General features: G+C 47.0%; 4 protein-coding genes across 4 annotated transcripts in view; 3 read left to right on the top strand and 1 right to left on the bottom strand.

Annotated features, from left to right (window-relative positions):
- LOC309563392 (uncharacterized protein) overlaps positions 1-11690 on the bottom strand; it is a gene marked incomplete at its 3' end in the record, with an annotated part of 114417 nt that extends 102727 nt beyond the window's left edge. The window contains 8 exon segments of the mRNA XM_082267786.1: positions 74-178; positions 929-1021; positions 2334-2451; positions 6549-6640; positions 8137-8215; positions 8347-8499; positions 10215-10364; positions 11482-11690. Of these exon segments, the coding sequence (XP_082123912.1) occupies positions 74-178; positions 929-1021; positions 2334-2451; positions 6549-6640; positions 8137-8215; positions 8347-8499; positions 10215-10364; positions 11482-11559 (868 nt within the window). The 5' untranslated portion in view covers positions 11560-11690.
- LOC309564371 (uncharacterized protein) overlaps positions 1-16686 on the top strand; it is a gene marked incomplete at its 3' end in the record, with an annotated part of 548195 nt that overhangs the window by 134311 nt on the left and 397198 nt on the right. The window lies entirely within an intron of this gene.
- The window catches only part of LOC309562771 (uncharacterized protein), a 379789-nt gene that overhangs the window by 131258 nt on the left and 231845 nt on the right, over positions 1-16686 (top strand). The window lies entirely within an intron of this gene.
- The window catches only part of LOC309562634 (uncharacterized protein), a 148791-nt gene that overhangs the window by 118350 nt on the left and 13755 nt on the right, over positions 1-16686 (top strand). The window lies entirely within an intron of this gene.

Here is a 16686-nt window from a genome sequence, read left to right as displayed (position 1 = left end):
CATAAATGGACAAATATTTAAATGTTTCCAGAATTTAAAAAAAAAATATCTGTATTTAGTGTTTATTACTTACCAGTGTTGATCTCTGTAGTGTATTCCTCCTCTTTAATCCTCACACATTCTTCTTCATCCTCCTCTTCCTCCTCAGATTTGACGTCTCTCTGACTGTCTCTGGTGTCTCCAGAGTCTGTGAATAAAGATGAGAGTGAAGCCCCCTGTACTGAGATGTATGAGAGACCCCAGAGAGTGTGTGTGGTAACCTCCAGCTCTGCTGATCCCCCTCTCAGTAGTAACCCCCAGCTCTGCTGATCCTCCTGGCCACATCTCTTGGCTGGTAACACACAATGATATGATATGAGAAGAAGAGCTGGAGTCTAATAGAGGCTGATGGATCCTGACTCCCCCACTGGGCACGTACTGTCCCCCCCATTACTGTCTACTGACAGAGGAGGGGGGAGAAGAAGATATTGTTGTAGAGACTGAAAAAGGAGAGACCCCAGAGAGTGTGTGTGTGTAGGGGGGGAGACTGGTCACGTCTCTTGGCTGGTAACACACAACGATACAAGAGTGAACAGTTTCGGGACAAGGTCTTTTAGCACCCAAGGAGAAAAGTCCAACGTGTACCTCCTCACCATCACCAAGCTGTGAACTACTTTGGCTGCATAGGTTGAAGGTCTTGCCAATTTTGCACCCTCACCTCCTGCCTAAGTGCTCAAGTCGGACACCTCTTCTGCCCACCTTTTGGCCTGGACATTTATGTCAGAAGGAGACTCTAATAGAGGCTAATGCCTCCTGACTCCCCCGCTGGGCACATACTGTCCCCCCATTACTGTCTACTGACAGAGGAGGGGGGAGAAGAAGAGATTGTTGTAGTGACTGAACAAGGAGAATCTGGGACTCTTCTCTGGATTTACTGTTTATTACTCACCTGTGCTGATCTCTACAGGAATTTCCTCTTCTTTAATTACAACGTGTATTTCTTCCCCCTCAGCTTTGACATTTCTCTGAGTGTCTCCGGGGTCTGTGAATAAAGATGAGAGTGAAGCCCCCTGTACTGAGATGTATGAGAGAACCCAGAGAGTGTGTGTGTGTGTGTGTGTGGGGGGGGGTAGACTGGTCACGTGCAGTGCTGTATTTTGGCCTAGGCCAACAAAGCCCAGGCCTAGGGCAGCACTTTGCAGGGGGGCAGCAAAAAAGTCCCCCCCCCCCTTCCACCTGAGAATCTTTTTGGCCAGTGGTTGCTAGAGCTGCCTCTCGCACCCCCCTCCTCTCTTTCTCACCCCCCCCTCTTCCCTCTCTCTCATCCCCCCTTCTCTCTCCCATCCCCCTCTCTCTCTCTCATCCCGCCTTCTCTCTCTCTTTCATCCCCCTTCTCTCTCTCTCTCGTCCCCTTCCCTCTCTCTCTCATCCCCCATCTCTTTCTCCCACCCCCCTCTCTCTCTCTCGCTCTCATCCCCCCTCTCTCTCTCATCCCCCCTCTCTCTTATCCCCCCTCTCTCCCACCCCCCCTCTCTCTCTCATCCCCCCTCTTTCTCTCATCCCCCTCTCTCTCATCCCCCCTCTCTCTCTCATCCCCCCCTCTCTCTCTCTTTCATCCCCCCTTCTCTCTCATCCCCATCTCTCTCTCCCATCCCCCCTCTCTCTCTCTCTCTAATCCCCCCTCTCTCTCTCATCCCCCCCTCTCTCTCTTATCCCCCCTTTCTCTCTCCCCCCTCTCTCTCTCACCCACTTTCTCTCTCTCCTCCTTTATCTCTCTCTCATCCACCCTCTTTCTCTCACACCTACCTCCCTCCCTCACCCACCCCCCTCTTTCTCCCACCCCCCCCCCTCTTGTGAGATCTCAGGGGTTCATGCTGGGACCTGTAGTCCTTAAATTTTGGAGGGAGTCACATCCACATCCGTTAAAAAGGAAGGAGTGGGGCAAATTTACATAGGAGGGGGGCGCCCAATTTTAGTCTTGCCTAGGGCAGCACAAAACCAAAATACACCACTGGTCACGTGGCTGGTAACACATAATGACACGATGTGAGGAGGACTCCCCCACTGGACACATAGAGGTTGATTTACTAAAACTGGAGTGTGCAAAATCGGGTGCAGCTCTGCATAGAAACCAATCAGCTTCCAGGTTTTATGGTCTAAGCTTAACTGAACAAGCTGAAGTTAGAAGCTGATTGGCTACCATGCACAGCTGCACCAGATTCTGACGTCTCCAGTTTTAGTAAATCTCCCCATTATTGTCTACTGACAGAGAAAGGGGCAAAAGAGGAGATTGTTGTAGTGACTGAACAAGGAGAATCCGGGACTCTTCTCTGGATTTAGTGTTTGTTACTCACCTGTGCTGATCACTGGAGGGATTTCCTCTTCCTTACACTGATCATCTATCACAGAGGGCTCTTCTACGTTTTCCTTGGATTCCATTCTACAGTCAGTCTGGTTTGTATCCAGCAGAACCTACATATAAATAATAATGATTTATTTACTTTTTGTCTTTATACGGTTCTCACATCTTCTTCCACTCTATATTTAAGTACTTGTACTTCTTCCTCCCAAATACTTGGGAGGAAGAATAGGGCAGACCTCTTTAAAACTATGTTCCTCAGTATGGAAATACTCAGTTTAATTGTTGGTCTCATCAAACACATAGTGGATAATCTAAAATATACTTTTTTGGAAAAAAAAAACACTAGAAGGGCCAGAACGTTGGCTTATGGGGCTTTTCCACTACTAGTACCGGCTCGGCTCCACTCGGCACTGCTTGTCCCAGGTCAGCTCAGTTTGCTTTTCCACTGCATGGTACGAGTCGGCACGTTTCGGCACTATATAGGCTCTACTCGGCTCGGTTTGCTTTTCCACTGCATGGTACGAGACGGCACGTTTCGGCACTATATAGGCTCTACTCGGCTCAGTTTGCTTTTCCACTGCGTGGTACGAGTCGGGACGCTTCGGCACTATATAGGCTCTACTCAGCTCAGTTTGCTTTTCCACTGCATGGTACGAGTCGGCACTATATAGGCTCTACTCGGCTCAGTTTGCTTTTCCACTGCATGGTACGAGTCGGCACGTTTCGGCACTATATAGGCTCTACTCGGCTCAGTTTGCTTTTCCACTGCATGGTACGAGTCGGCACGTTTCGGCACTATATAGGCTCTACTCGGATCGGTTTGCTTTTCCACTGCATGGTACAAGTCGGCACGTTTCGGCAATATATAGGCACTACTCGGCTCGGTTTGCTTTTCCACTGCGTGGTACGAGTCGGCACGTTTCGGCACTATATAGGCTCTACTCGGCTCAGTTTGCTTTTCCACTGCATGGTACGAGTCAGCGTTTTTCGGCACTATATAGGCTCTACTCGGCTCAGTTTTATTTTCCACTGCATGGTACGAGTTGGCACGTTTCGGCACTATATAGGCTCTACTCGGCTCAGTTTGCTTTTCCACTGCATGGTACGAGTCGGCACGTTTTGGCACTATATAGGCTCTACTCGGCTCGGTTTGCTTTTCCACTGCGTGGTACAAGTCGGCACGCTTCGGCACTATATAGGCTCTACTCGGCTCGGTTTGCTTTTCCATTGCGTGGTACGAGTCGGCACGTTTCGGCACTATATAGGCTCTACTCGGCTCGGTTTGCTTTTCCACTGCATGGTACGAGTCAGCACGTTTCGGCACTATATAGGCTCTACTCGGCTCAGTTTGCTTTTCCACTGCATGGTACGAGTCGGCACGTTTCGGCACTATATAGGCTCTACTCGGCTCGGTTTGCTTTTCCACTGCATGGTACGAGTCGGCACGTTTCGGCACTATATAGGCTCTACTCGGCTCAGTTTGCTTTTCCACTGCATGGTACGAGTCGGCACGTTTCGGCACTATATAGGCTCTACTCGGATCGGTTTGCTTTTCCACTGCATGGTACAAGTCGGCACGTTTCGGCATTATATAGGCACTACTCGGCTCGGTTTGCTTTTCCACTGCGTGGTACGAGTCGGCACGTTTCGGCACTACATAGGCTCTACTCGGCTCAGTTTGCTTTTCCACTGCATGGTACGAGTCAGCGTTTTTCGGCACTATATAGGCTCTACTCGGCTCAGTTTTATTTTCCACTGCATGGTACGAGTTGGCACGTTTCGGCACTATATAGGCTCTACTCGGCTCAGTTTGCTTTTCCACTGCATGGTACGAGTCGGCACGTTTTGGCACTATATAGGCTCTACTCGGCTCGGTTTGCTTTTCCACTGCGTGGTACAAGTCGGCACGCTTCGGCACAATATAGGCTATACTCGGCTCGGTTTGCTTTTCCATTGCGTGGTACGAGTCGGCACGTTTCGGCACTATATAGGCTCTACTCGGCTCGGTTTGCTTTTCCACTGCATGGTACGAGTCAGCACGTTTCGGCACTATATAGGCTCTACTTGGCTCAGTTTGCTTTTCCACTGCATGGTACGAGTCGGCACGTTTCGGCACTATATAGGCTCTACTTGGCTCGGTTTGCTTTTCCACTGCATGGTACGAGTCGGCACGTTTCGGCACTATATAGGCTCTACTCGGCTCAGTTTGCTTTTCCACTGCATGGTACGAGTCGGCACGTTTCGGCACTATATAGGCTCTACTCGGATCGGTTTGCTTTTCCACTGCATGGTACAAGTCGGCACGTTTCGGCATTATATAGGCACTACTCGGCTCGGTTTGCTTTTCCACTGCGTGGTACGAGTCGGCACGTTTCGGCACTATATAGGCTCTACTCGGCTCAGTTTGCTTTTCCACTGCATGGTACGAGTCAGCGTTTTTTTCGGCACTATATAGGCTCTACTCGGCTCAGTTTTATTTTCCACTGCATGGTACGAGTTGGCACGTTTTGGCACTATATAGGCTCTACTCGGCTCGGTTTGCTTTTCCACTGCGTGGTACAAGTCGGCACGTTTCGGCACTATATAGGCTCTACTCGGCTCAGTTTGCTTTTCCACTGCATGGTACGAGTCGGCACGTTTCGGCACTATATAGGCTCTACTCGGATCGGTTTGCTTTTCCACTGCATGGTACAAGTCGGCACGTTTCGGCATTATATAGGCACTACTCGGCTCGGTTTGCTTTTCCACTGCGTGGTATGAGTCGGCACGTTTCGGCACTATATAGGCTCTACTCGGCTCAGTTTGCTTTTCCACTGCATGGTACGAGTCAGCGTTTTTTTCGGCACTATATAGGCTCTACTCGGCTCAGTTTTATTTTCCACTGCATGGTACGAGTTGGCACGTTTTGGCACTATATAGGCTCTACTCGGCTCGGTTTGCTTTTCCACTGCGTGGTACAAGTCGGCACGCTTCGGCACTATATAGGCTCTACTCGGCTCGGTTTGCTTTTCCATTGCGTGGTACGAGTCGGCACGTTTCGGCACTATATAGGCTCTACTCGGCTCGGTTTGCTTTTCCACTGCGTGGTACAAGTCGGCACGTTTCGGCACTATATAGGCTCTACTCGGCTCGGTTTGCTTTTCCACTGCGTGGTACGAGTCGGCACGTTTCGGCACTATATAGGCTCTACTCGGCTCAGTTTGCTTTTCCACTGCATGGTACGAGTCGGCACGTTTCGGCACTATATAGGCTTTACTTGGCTCTGTTTGCTTTTCCGCTAAAGTAGTAAGTGGGTGGGATTACAACGTAATTCAAGCAAGGTGACAATTCTCTGACCAATCAGTGGCTAGTAGTGATGACCAATCAGGCTGCATGCGAAGGATTGTGGGATTTGGTATAGGTACGGCAAGCTTGGAACCCCCAACCGAGGTGGTACTGTTTAAGCGAGCCGTACCATGTAGTGGAAAAGCGCCGCCGTACCAAACCGTACCAAACCGTTCAAACACATACCATGCCGTACCATTAGTGATTAGCACTTCTGCCTTGCAGGACCGCATGGAGTTTGCTTGTTCTCCCAGTGCTTACTTGGATTTTCTCCGGGTGCTCTGGTTTCCTCCCACACCCCAATGACATACTGGTAGGTTAGCTGGCTTCTGTCCAGATTTTACCCAGTATATGTGTGTATGTATGTGTCTGTGGGTTAGTCAAGTAGGACATTTTTCCCGCATAATCTGATCCTTCTTCTGGATCTCACTTCTACTGTCTTGTCCTATGGCTCTTAAAGCGGAACTAAACCCTACAGATTTAAGCTTCAAAAAATGGTTACACTCCCGGCACGTGCCGGGAATGTAACTGTCACATTGGATGTGCTTTCAACCAAACTGTCAAACCATCAAAAGTCTGGTGTCATAACTGATCACCTGTGCAGCACCATGGCAGTTGAAGGTCAATCAGAGGCCAGGTTCGGAGATTCCCTGGGTAAAAACAATAGAAGGGTTTAGTTCTGCATTAACTTTCTAATATTCTAATAACAATTCCTATTTGGATTGTGTATTATACAAGGTCAAGTCAGCAACAAGCAGAAAAAGTAACCATCAACATACAGTATAACTGCAGTAATGAGGTATTTTAATTCTATTTTTATTTGGAAAAGGCATTTCTAAGCCGTAAAGGTGTAGCTATTAATATTTCCTTGGATTCCAAATACCTGGTCATCCTTTTGGATCCCAAGCGGTTCTGAATCCTGGGAACACAGAGGGCTGGGACATCTCACAGGTGGGTTCCCGCTACTGGATCTATCTGTAGGAAACACACACACTGACTGAATACATTGTTTCTATGTCTTTATATCAGAGGATGGGTGTATCTAGGGGGATCCTCAATACTCTTTTAGCCTTTCAAGTAGAACTATAGGCAAAACTTTTTTTTTTCCATTTTGGATACAGTAAGAGAGGGTTATAAGCCCCTGTAAGGTTTACTTTTGCCATCTGTATCCCATTGGGAAGATTTTCCTTCACTTCCTGTCCTATCACAAAACAGGAAGTGAGAAGAAATCCCTACAACTTAACCACTTTAGCCCCGGAGGATTTGGTTGCTCAAAGACCAGGGCCTATTTTGAGATTCGGCACTGCGTGACTTTAACGGACAATTGCGCGGTCGTGCGACGCTGTACCCAAATGAAATTGACGTCCTTTTTTTCCCATAAACAGAGCTTTCTTTTGGTGGTATTTGATCACCTGTGCGATTTTTTTGATCATGCGCTATAAACAAAAAAAGAGCGTCAATTTAGCAAAAATAACAATATTTTTTTATATGAAATTCCCAAAAAAAAAAAATGTAAAAATCAAAATTTTTTAACATTTTAGGCCAATTTGTTTTATGCTACATATGTTTGGTAAAAAAAAAAAAAAAATCGCAATAAGCGTATTTTGATTGGTTTGTGCAAAAGTTATTGCGTTTACTAACTAAGGGAAAGATTTTTGTCATTTTTTGTTGTTTTTTTTTTTTTTAACGAGTAATGGCGGCGATCTGCGATTTTTTTTGCGGGACTGCGACATTGCAGCAGACAGATCGGACCCTTGACTGACATTTTTGACACTTTTGGGGTTACCAGTGACATTACTACAGTAATCAGTGCTATACATATGCACTGTTACTGTAAAAATGACACTGGCAGTGAAGGGGTTAACTTTTTTTTGAGAGGGAGGGGTTAAGTGTATCCCTAGGGGCGTGATTGGCTGTGGCTTGAGGTGTAAGAACAGAGATCAACGGTCCTACATAGCAGAACCGTATGATCTCCACTCTTACACAGGGGAAAATGACAGGCGGCTGTCTTTACATTAGCTGCCTGCCTTTCTCCCGCTGTAACGGACGATCGCGAGTGCCCGGCGGACATCGGGTCCGCCGGGCACACGCGCGGGGGGGGTCCATGAGCGAGCGGGAGCGCGCCACCGGTGGCGCGCGCTCGCTCCCTAGAGCCTCGCAGGCTAGTGACGTAGTCCTACGTCGCTTTGCCTGTGAGGGGCTGACCGCCGCAGTAAATAGTCGTGCGGCGGTCGGCAAGTGGTTAACTACTACAGTATTTGTCCTATAAAATCAAAGGAGCGAGTCCTGGCAGACTAGACATAGATTGTAGCTACGTACGTGAAAAGTTGTCCTCCGTCATTTGAGAATTTTTTATACCGCTTTAGGCATTCTTATTTTCAACGTGGGACAAGGAAAAAAAGCGAACGTCAATGGCCCAATTTTCTAATAGTGTGTACTAGGTTTTACAAGAAATGGAAGTCTCCTATTACCTGGTAACGTGAGCGGCGGATGGTTCTCCATCATGACTTCCTTGTAGAGATCCTTGTGGTCTTCTAAACATTTCCCTTCCTACATGGAGAAATAGACAGTGACATCCTGACACCTTATAGGAACCTGACACACACAATGATACAGTCACCATCCAGACACATCCCTTGTCTGTTACTGGATAATGTCCCAGAATTTCCGGCACCGCTCACCTCTCCTGTCAGGAAGTCAATGATCTCTTTGATGACGTCTTGTACATTCCTGTTATTTCTCAGGGAGTGAGATGGAGGCTCTATAATAGGGCTTTGGGTCTTCTTCAAGTTAGAGGCCACCAAGCCTTTGGATAACTTGAAAGTCATATAATTCTAAAAAGAAAAAAAACACAAGTATGCCACTATCCAAAATTTGACGAAATATTCTTCTTACTACAATAACACAATAACAAGGTCTTTAAGACCTTCATTAAGGTCTGTTTAAGACATTCCTAAGATCCTCCTCACCTCTCCGGTCAGGTCTGTGTTTTATTAATAGAGATAAGAGTGATGTCATGTGACCTCCCAGAATCCTCCTCGCCTCTCTGGTCAGCTCTGTGTTTTATTAATAGAGATAAGAGTGATGTCATGTGACCTCCCAGAATCCTCCTCACCTCTCCGGTCAGGTCTGTGTTTTATTAATAGAGATAAGAGTGATGTCATGTGACCTCCCAGAATCCTCCTCACCTCCCCGGTCAGGTCTGTGTTTATTAATAGAGATAAGAGTGAAGTCATGTGACCTCCCAGAATCCTCCTCACCTCTCCGGTCAGCTCTGTCTTTTATTAACCACTTGCCGACCGCCCACTGTATATTTACTGCGGCAGTCAGCCCCTCCTGGGCAAAGTGACGTCACTCGCACATGAGCCTCTAGGGGGCGAGCGTGCACCCCCGCCCCCGCTCGTTCCCCTGCATCCCCGCGTGTGTGACCAGCGGCTCCGATGTCCGCCGGTCACTCGCGATCTCCCGGGGGAGAGGGAGAAAGGCAGGTGGCTGATGTAAACAAAGCCGCCTATCATTCTCCCTGGTGTAACAGCAGAGATCATACGATCCTGCTAGGTAGGATCGTATGTCTCTGTGGTTACATCACTAGCCACACCCCTTTACAGTTAGAAACACGCCCCTAGGGACACTCTTAACCCCTTGATCACTAATAAAATCAACCCCTTCCCTCCCAGTGTCATTTTTACAGTAACAGTGCATATGTATAGCACTGATTACTGCAGTAATGTCACTGGTACCCCCAAAAGTGTCAAAAATGTCAGTCAGGGGTCCGATCTGTCCGCCGCAATGTCGAAGTCCAGCAAAAAAAAATCGCAGATCGCCGCCATTACTCGTTAAATAAAAAAAAAAACAATAAAAATGACAAAAATCTTTCCCCTAGTTAGTAAACGCAATAACTTTTGCGCAAACCAATCAAAATACGCTTATTGCAAATTTTTTTTTACCAAAAATATGTAGCAGAAAACAAATTGGCCTAAAATGTTAAAACATTTTGATTTTTACATTTTTTTGGGGAAATTTCAAATAAAAAAATGTGAAAAATATTATTATTTTGTTCAAAATTTTCGCTCTTTATTTGTTTATAGCGCAAAAAGTAAAAATCCCACAGGTGATCAAATAGCACCAAAAGAAAGCTCTGTTTGTGGGGAAAAAAAGTACATCAATTTCGTTTAGGTACAGTGTCGCACGACCGCGTAATTGTCTGTTAAAGTCACGCAGTGCCGAATCGCAAAATAGGCCCTGGTCTTTGAGCAGCCAAATCCTCCAGGGCTTAAGTGGTTAATAGAGATAAGAGTGATGTCATGTGACCTCCCAGAATCCTCCTCACCTCTCCCGTCAGGTCTGTGTTTTATTAATAGAGATAAGAGTGATGTCATGTGACCTCCCAGAATCCTCCTCTCCTCTCCCGTCAGGTCTGTGTTTTATTAATAGAGATAAGAGTGATGTCATGTGACCTCCCAGAATCCTCCTCTCCTCTCCGGTCAGGTCTGTGTTTTATTAATAGAGATAAGAGTGATGTCATGTGACCTCCCAGAATCCTCCTCACCTCTTCAGTTAGTAGCGCAGAGATCTCACTGGTGACTTCCTGGACCTTCTTGTGGCTTAGGGGTTGAGATGGAGGCTCTGTCACTGGGCTTTGAGTCTTAATTTCTTCTGAAGCAACCAAGCCATCAGATAACTTAAAGGCTATATAATTCTATATTAAAAGCAAAAGCATCAAGTTATGTTGCCTTAGTGCATGGAGATACATATTATTACAATGTTATATGCTCATCCGGTCAGCTCTGTGTTTTATTAATAGAGATAAGAGTGATGTCATGTGACCTCCCAGAATCTTCCTCACCTCTCCGGTCAGGTCTGTGTTTTATTAATAAAGATTAATACTTTTTCACTCTTTTTTTGTTTATATTGCAAAATCTAAAAACCGCAAAAAAGGAAACACTATTTGTGGGAAAATACGGACATCAATTGTATTTCGGTACAGCGTAGTGATCGACTGATATCGGTTGTTCGTTGCCTATACCGATATTTTGGTCAATGCATATCGGTATCGGCCAATATGGGGCGATATTTTTATTTTACTTGACAGGTACTCTTATGGAGGGATCTGGGGGTCTAAAAGACCCCAAACCCCTCCTCTGCACTTAAAAGCATTCATTCAGTTTGGCTGTTTTGAATGCTGTCATTTTTTTTATCTGGTGCAGAGTACCCGGAAGTGATGTCATGGCATCACTTCCAGGTTTTTACATGGAGACCCGATCAGAGCCGAATGCGGCTTTGATCGGGTCTTCGGCGGCTGTGCAGGTTGGTGGGACGGGAGACCTGGGCGAAACGCGGAAGGCGGCGGGAGAGAGACGTCCCCTCCCGCTCCTTGTAATGACAGCTGAGCGGCTTCTCAGCGTCATCGGTTGTCATTACAAGACAACCGACCATCGTCTATGGACGCCGGTACCGGGGTGATGCCTCTAGCCGCACCCATCACTCCGGTACAAGCACTTTCCCGAAATATCGCCAATATCAGTCACCTTGGTGGCCGATTCCGATATATCGGGGAAAGTGCATATCGGCCCTCGATATATCGGCTTTGCCGATAATCGGTCGATCCCTAGTACAGCATCGCATGACCGCGCAATTTTTTCGTGCCGAATCGCAAAAAAATGGCCTGGTCATTAAGGGGGCAAAACCTTCCGGGGCTGAAGACGGTTAATATATGTCCTGGTTTAAATGGATGAGGTGGCAACCCTAGGCGGTCCCTCCGCCGCTAACGATGCTACCCAGGATTCCCCGGGTCCTTTAGCGCCCCCCGTCCTCACCTCTCTGGTCAGCAGGTAAACCATCTCCAGGGTGAGGTTCAATATCCGCTCAGTCACGTGACTTGGCTCCTTTTCCATTTTCGGTCAGGTGATCTGTTTCAAGGCGTTTCCCCGAAAACTGTTTTGGCCTTCAATAAAGACGCCGGATTTGGGCGTTCCTTTAATTAAAAGATATCTGGAATTATAAGAGTCATATTATATGAAACATAAGCTCAGGCATCCTACTTAAAAATATAAAGAGAGAGAGAAGGATAAGGACATACGCAGAGAGAGATGGCTCTTTTAGGTCAAGTGGGATAAACGTAATAGCTTCCTCCTCCTCACTATCCAGCCACTCTCCTGCCTTAACTACTGGAGAGCCTCCCCTTCCTGCTGAGCTACAACAAAATGGCCACAGGTCCCATTTGTTTCTGGACTACAACAAAATGGCCACAGAACCCATTTGTTTCTGGACTACAACAAAATGGCCACAGAACCCATTTGTTTCTGGACTACAACATAATGGTCACAGCCCCATTTGTTTCTGGACTACAACATAACGGTCACAGCTCTATTTGTTTCTGGACTACAACAAAATGGCCACCGACCCCATTTGTTTCTGAACTACAAAATAAGGTTGACAGCCCCCATTTGTTTCTGGACTACAACAAAATGGCCACAGACCCCATTTGTTTCTGGACTACAACATAATGGTCACAGCTCTATTTGTTTCTGGACTACAACATAACCGTCACAGCCCCAATTTGTTTCTGGACTACAACAAAATGGCCACCCCACTGCTTACTGTAGGCTAGAATACAATGGCCACTTTGTCCTCTCACAGGATTTTAAACCTCAAATGGTGGCTCCGGGGCAGTGAGCATTTAGTGTCCGCCCTTGAAACACTGCTACAACCCTACTTATTGTCCCATTGCAAACACTAGAGGCAAAATACAAGAGGACAAAGTGTTTTCAATCAAAGAAAGGGAAGTGGACATTTTCTTGTAGCACACAATATGTTTTCTATTTCCTATTTAGCAAAGCAGGGAGGACTGCGGTAACCCATGTCTGCTTTCTGTTGCTGCTAATCTTCTACAAATCGATGTTGTCAATATGGGGAACACAATTGTCCTCATTGCTGGAGGTGGCCATTTTCTTGTAGCACACAATATGTTTTCTATTTCTATTTAGTAAAGCAGGGATGACTGTGTGTGCCATGGGACTGTGGTAACCCATGTCTGCTTTCTGTTGCTGCTAATCTTCTACAAACCAATGTTGTCAATATGGGGAACACAATTGTCCTCACTGCAGGAGGTGGCCATTTTCTTGTAGCACACAATATGTTTTCTATTTAGCAAAGCAGGGAGGACTGTGTGTGCCATGGGACTGCGGTAACCCATGTCTGCTTGCTGTTGCTGCTTCTACAAAACAATGTTGTCAATATGGGACACAATTGTCCTCACTGCAGGAGGTGGCCATTTTCTTGTAGCACTCAATATGTTTTCTATTTTCTATTTAGCAAAGCAGGGAGGATTGTGTGTGCCATGGGACTGCGGTAACCGATGTCTGCTTGCTGTTGCTGCTAATCTTCTACAAAACTCAATATGGGAACACAATTGTCCTCACTGCAGGAGGTGGCCATTTTCTTGTAGCCCAGAGAAGAAAGCAGATATTCCCGATGAGTGGTCAGGCTGGAGGAGCTAAAAATGCTTTATTATTATGAGGGGGGCATCTACATGCAACAACAAAACTGTAATAGAAAAAAATTAATTGATCAATTAATTAAAATTATTGGGACTTTATATGGGGTACTGCCCATCTAGGACAAAGTGCCTCCATCCCTATTGTTCCGTAAAAGTGTGTGTGTGTGTGTGTGTGTGTGTGTGGGGGGGGGGGGGGGGGGTCCTAACTCCCCCCCCCCCCCTTTAACAAAACTAATATATTGATAGTAGTTCTGTGTGCAGCCATTTTGTTGTAGTCCACTGAAGAAAGCAGCAGATATTCCCAATGCTGTTTAGGCTGAGAATTGTGAATGAAGAGGAGGTAATAAAGTCTTTTTGAGAGGCACATTTAAATGCGGAAACAAAACTGTAATATATTGTTAATTGCTCTGTAAGTTTTGGTGTAAACACAGTGGCCATTTTGTTGTAGTCCACTGAAGAAAGCAGCAGATATTCCTAATGCTGTTCAGGCTGAGAATTGTGAATGAAGAGAAGGTAATAAAGTCTTTTTGAGACTTTGAGAAGTACATTTAAATGCGGAAACAAAACTGTATTATATTGTTAATTGCTCTGTGTGTATGTTTTGGTGTAAACACAGTGGCCATTTTGTTGTAGCCCAGGGTAGGAGGAGAAGGCAGGCGCTGTGAGCCTGAAGAGCGTGTGCTCAGTAGGAGGAGAAGGTAAGGGTGTGCTTTTTGTTCGATTAATTTCTATTGTGTATTCCCCCCTCCCTCTTTAACCAGTTGCTGCCCTTGTTACACATGTGCGGTGGTGAATGGGTGGGCTTTAATGGTCACACGCTGAATATATATTTATATACGTTTCTTTTTCGGCCGATGTTTTTGTGCTGAAAGCGTGCGCTCCCACCACAGAGACAGAGCCGTCAAAGACAGGCCAATGAACGGTAGCCGACGGGACTGGCTCCTGACCATTGCCAACCGCTCACGTTGCTGCTACTACGTCGCTGGATTCCTCCCTCTCTCGGCGGCGCGCGCGCCACCGGAGGCTCGCTCCCACTGTGTTTAGACACAGCGGGAGTCGGGCCAGGGGAGGAGAGGCGGCGATCACCGTTGCTCTTCCCCGATCGTCGGGGGGGGGGGGGGGGAAGACTTAAAGCCGGTTCACACTACCACGACTTGGTTGCCTGACAAGTAGCGCTCCATTCTGTGCAATGGAACCGTTCTAATCAGAGCGACTCAAGTCGCTCCGACTTAGGGCTCTTTCACACACACTGTCCCGTTTTTCTCAGCGGGGGAATCAATCCGCCGATTCCCCCGCTGAGCAGGAGTGTGACACAGCTGTGTCTCCGCTCTGTGTGCGGAGACACAGCTGTCAGTTCCCCATGCATCTCTATCCACTTTACCACCGGAGGATTTTGCTGTCTTACGTCCAGGCCACTTTTTGCAATTCGGTGCTGTGCAACTTTAACTGACAATTGCGCGGTCGTGCGACGCCGTACCCAAACGAAATTGACGTCCTTTTTTTCCCACAAACAGAGCTTTCTTTTGGTGGTATTTGATCACCTGTGCGATTTTTTGATCATGCGCTATAATCAAAAAAAGAGCGACAATTTTGCAAAAATAACAATATTTTTCACATTTTTTTATATGAAATCCCCCCCAAAAAATGTAAAAATCAAATTTTTAAAAATTTTTTGGCCAATTTGTTTTCTGCTACCTATGTTTGGTAAAAAAAAATCACAATAAGCTTATTTTGATTGGTTTGCGCAAAAGTTATCGCGTTTACTAAGGGAAAAGATTTCTGTCATTTTTGTTGTTTTTTTTTTTTTTTTAACGAGTAATGGCGGTGATCTGCAATTTTTTTTTTTTGCGGGATTGCCGCGGACAGATGGGACCCTTGACTGACATTTTTGACACTTTTGGGGGTACCAGTGACATTACCACAGTAATCCGTGCTATACATATGCACTGTTACTGTAAAATGACATTGGCAGTGAAGGGGTTAATTTTATTGGAGAGGGAGAGGTTAATGTATGCCTGGTGCTTACTGACGTGTGTGGGGGGAGGGGACTGAGTGACACAGGGACAGATCGAGGGTTCAACTATGCTGAACCCTGCAATCTGACCCTGCCTGTCACTTAGGAGATCCGCCCGCTTTGTTTACACAAGCGGGCGGATCTCCACACTCGATTCCCCGATGATCGGGGAAGAGCGGCGGTAATCACCGCCGCTCCTCCCCTGGCCTGACTCCCGCTGTGACTGAATACAGCGGGAGCGAGCCTCCGGCGGCGCGCGCGAGCCGCCCGCAAGGGGATGAGTCCAGCGACGTAGGTCTACGTTGCTGGACGGGAACGAGCCACTTTGCCGCAGTACAGTCAACGTGACTGGTCGGCAAGTGGCTATGGGGGAAATGGGAACGGACTCTGAGGATCGCCTATGTGACAGACAGGGACAGATCACAGGATTCCTAGCTGTCTCTGCGGCGCGCGGGGAAAGCGTGAGAAAATCCGCCCGCTTGTGTAAACAAATCAGGCGGATCTTCTCCAACCCCCCCCCCCCCCCCCCCCACAAGCACTAGCCCTCTCTCCTACCAAAGTGCCCCCCAACATATATCTAACCCCCTGCATTAGCCCTCTCCCCTCCCAAAGCCCCCCCCCCCCCACTAGCAATATCCTCTCTACTTGGGCGGCACAGTGGTGCAGTGGTTAGCACTTTCACCTAGTAATAAAAGGGTCGCTGGTTTGAATCCCAACCACCACACTACCTGCCTGGAGTTTGCATGTTCTCCCTGTGTCTGCGTGGGTTTCCTCCGGGTACTCCGGTTTCCTCCCACACTCCACAGACATGCTGGTAGGTTAATTGGCTGCTATCTAAATTGGTCCTAGTATGTGTATGTATGGATGTGAGTTACGGACCTTAGATTGTAAGCTCCTTGAGGGCAGGGACTGATGTGAATGTACAATGTATATGTAAAGCGCTGCGTAAATTGATGACACTATATAAGTACCTGAAATAACAATAATAATACTCCTAGAGCCCCCTCCCCCCCCCCACATATCTGATCTCCCCCTTCTTGTTAGCTCTAGCTCTCTCCCCTCCCAAAGTGTCCTTCATGACATATAGGACCCCCCCAGCACTAGCCCTCTCTCCTCCCAAGTGTTTGGGTTTGGCTTTAAAAAAAGGTGGCAACCCCCCCCCCCCCCCCCACCTAGACGTTTATAACTTTTTAAAGGGGTGCTGAGGTGGAAGAAAGGGGTTTAAATATTAACTATAAACATCTATGCTTCTTTCCTATTTCTATACCTATTTACTGTTACTTCCTCTAATTCTAAAACCAGTTTATAAAGAAAGACCTTTAAGCAGATCACCTGATCGAGCATGGAGACGGAGCAGGGATGTGTAACTGAGCGGATATTAGACCTCACCTTGGAGATCATCTACCTGCTGAATGGAGAGGTGAGGAGGATTCTGGGAGGTCACATGACATCACTCTTATCTCTATTAATAAAAAAGAGCTGACCGGAGAGGTGAGGAGGATTCTGGGA

Source organism: Pelophylax lessonae (assembly GCF_965119305.1).
Source record: "Pelophylax lessonae genome assembly, chromosome: 9".
NCBI classification, from domain to species: Eukaryota; Metazoa; Chordata; class Amphibia; order Anura; family Ranidae; genus Pelophylax; species Pelophylax lessonae.
Note: the sequence above shows the minus strand (reverse complement) of the source record. Positions and strands in the feature narration are given on the sequence as shown.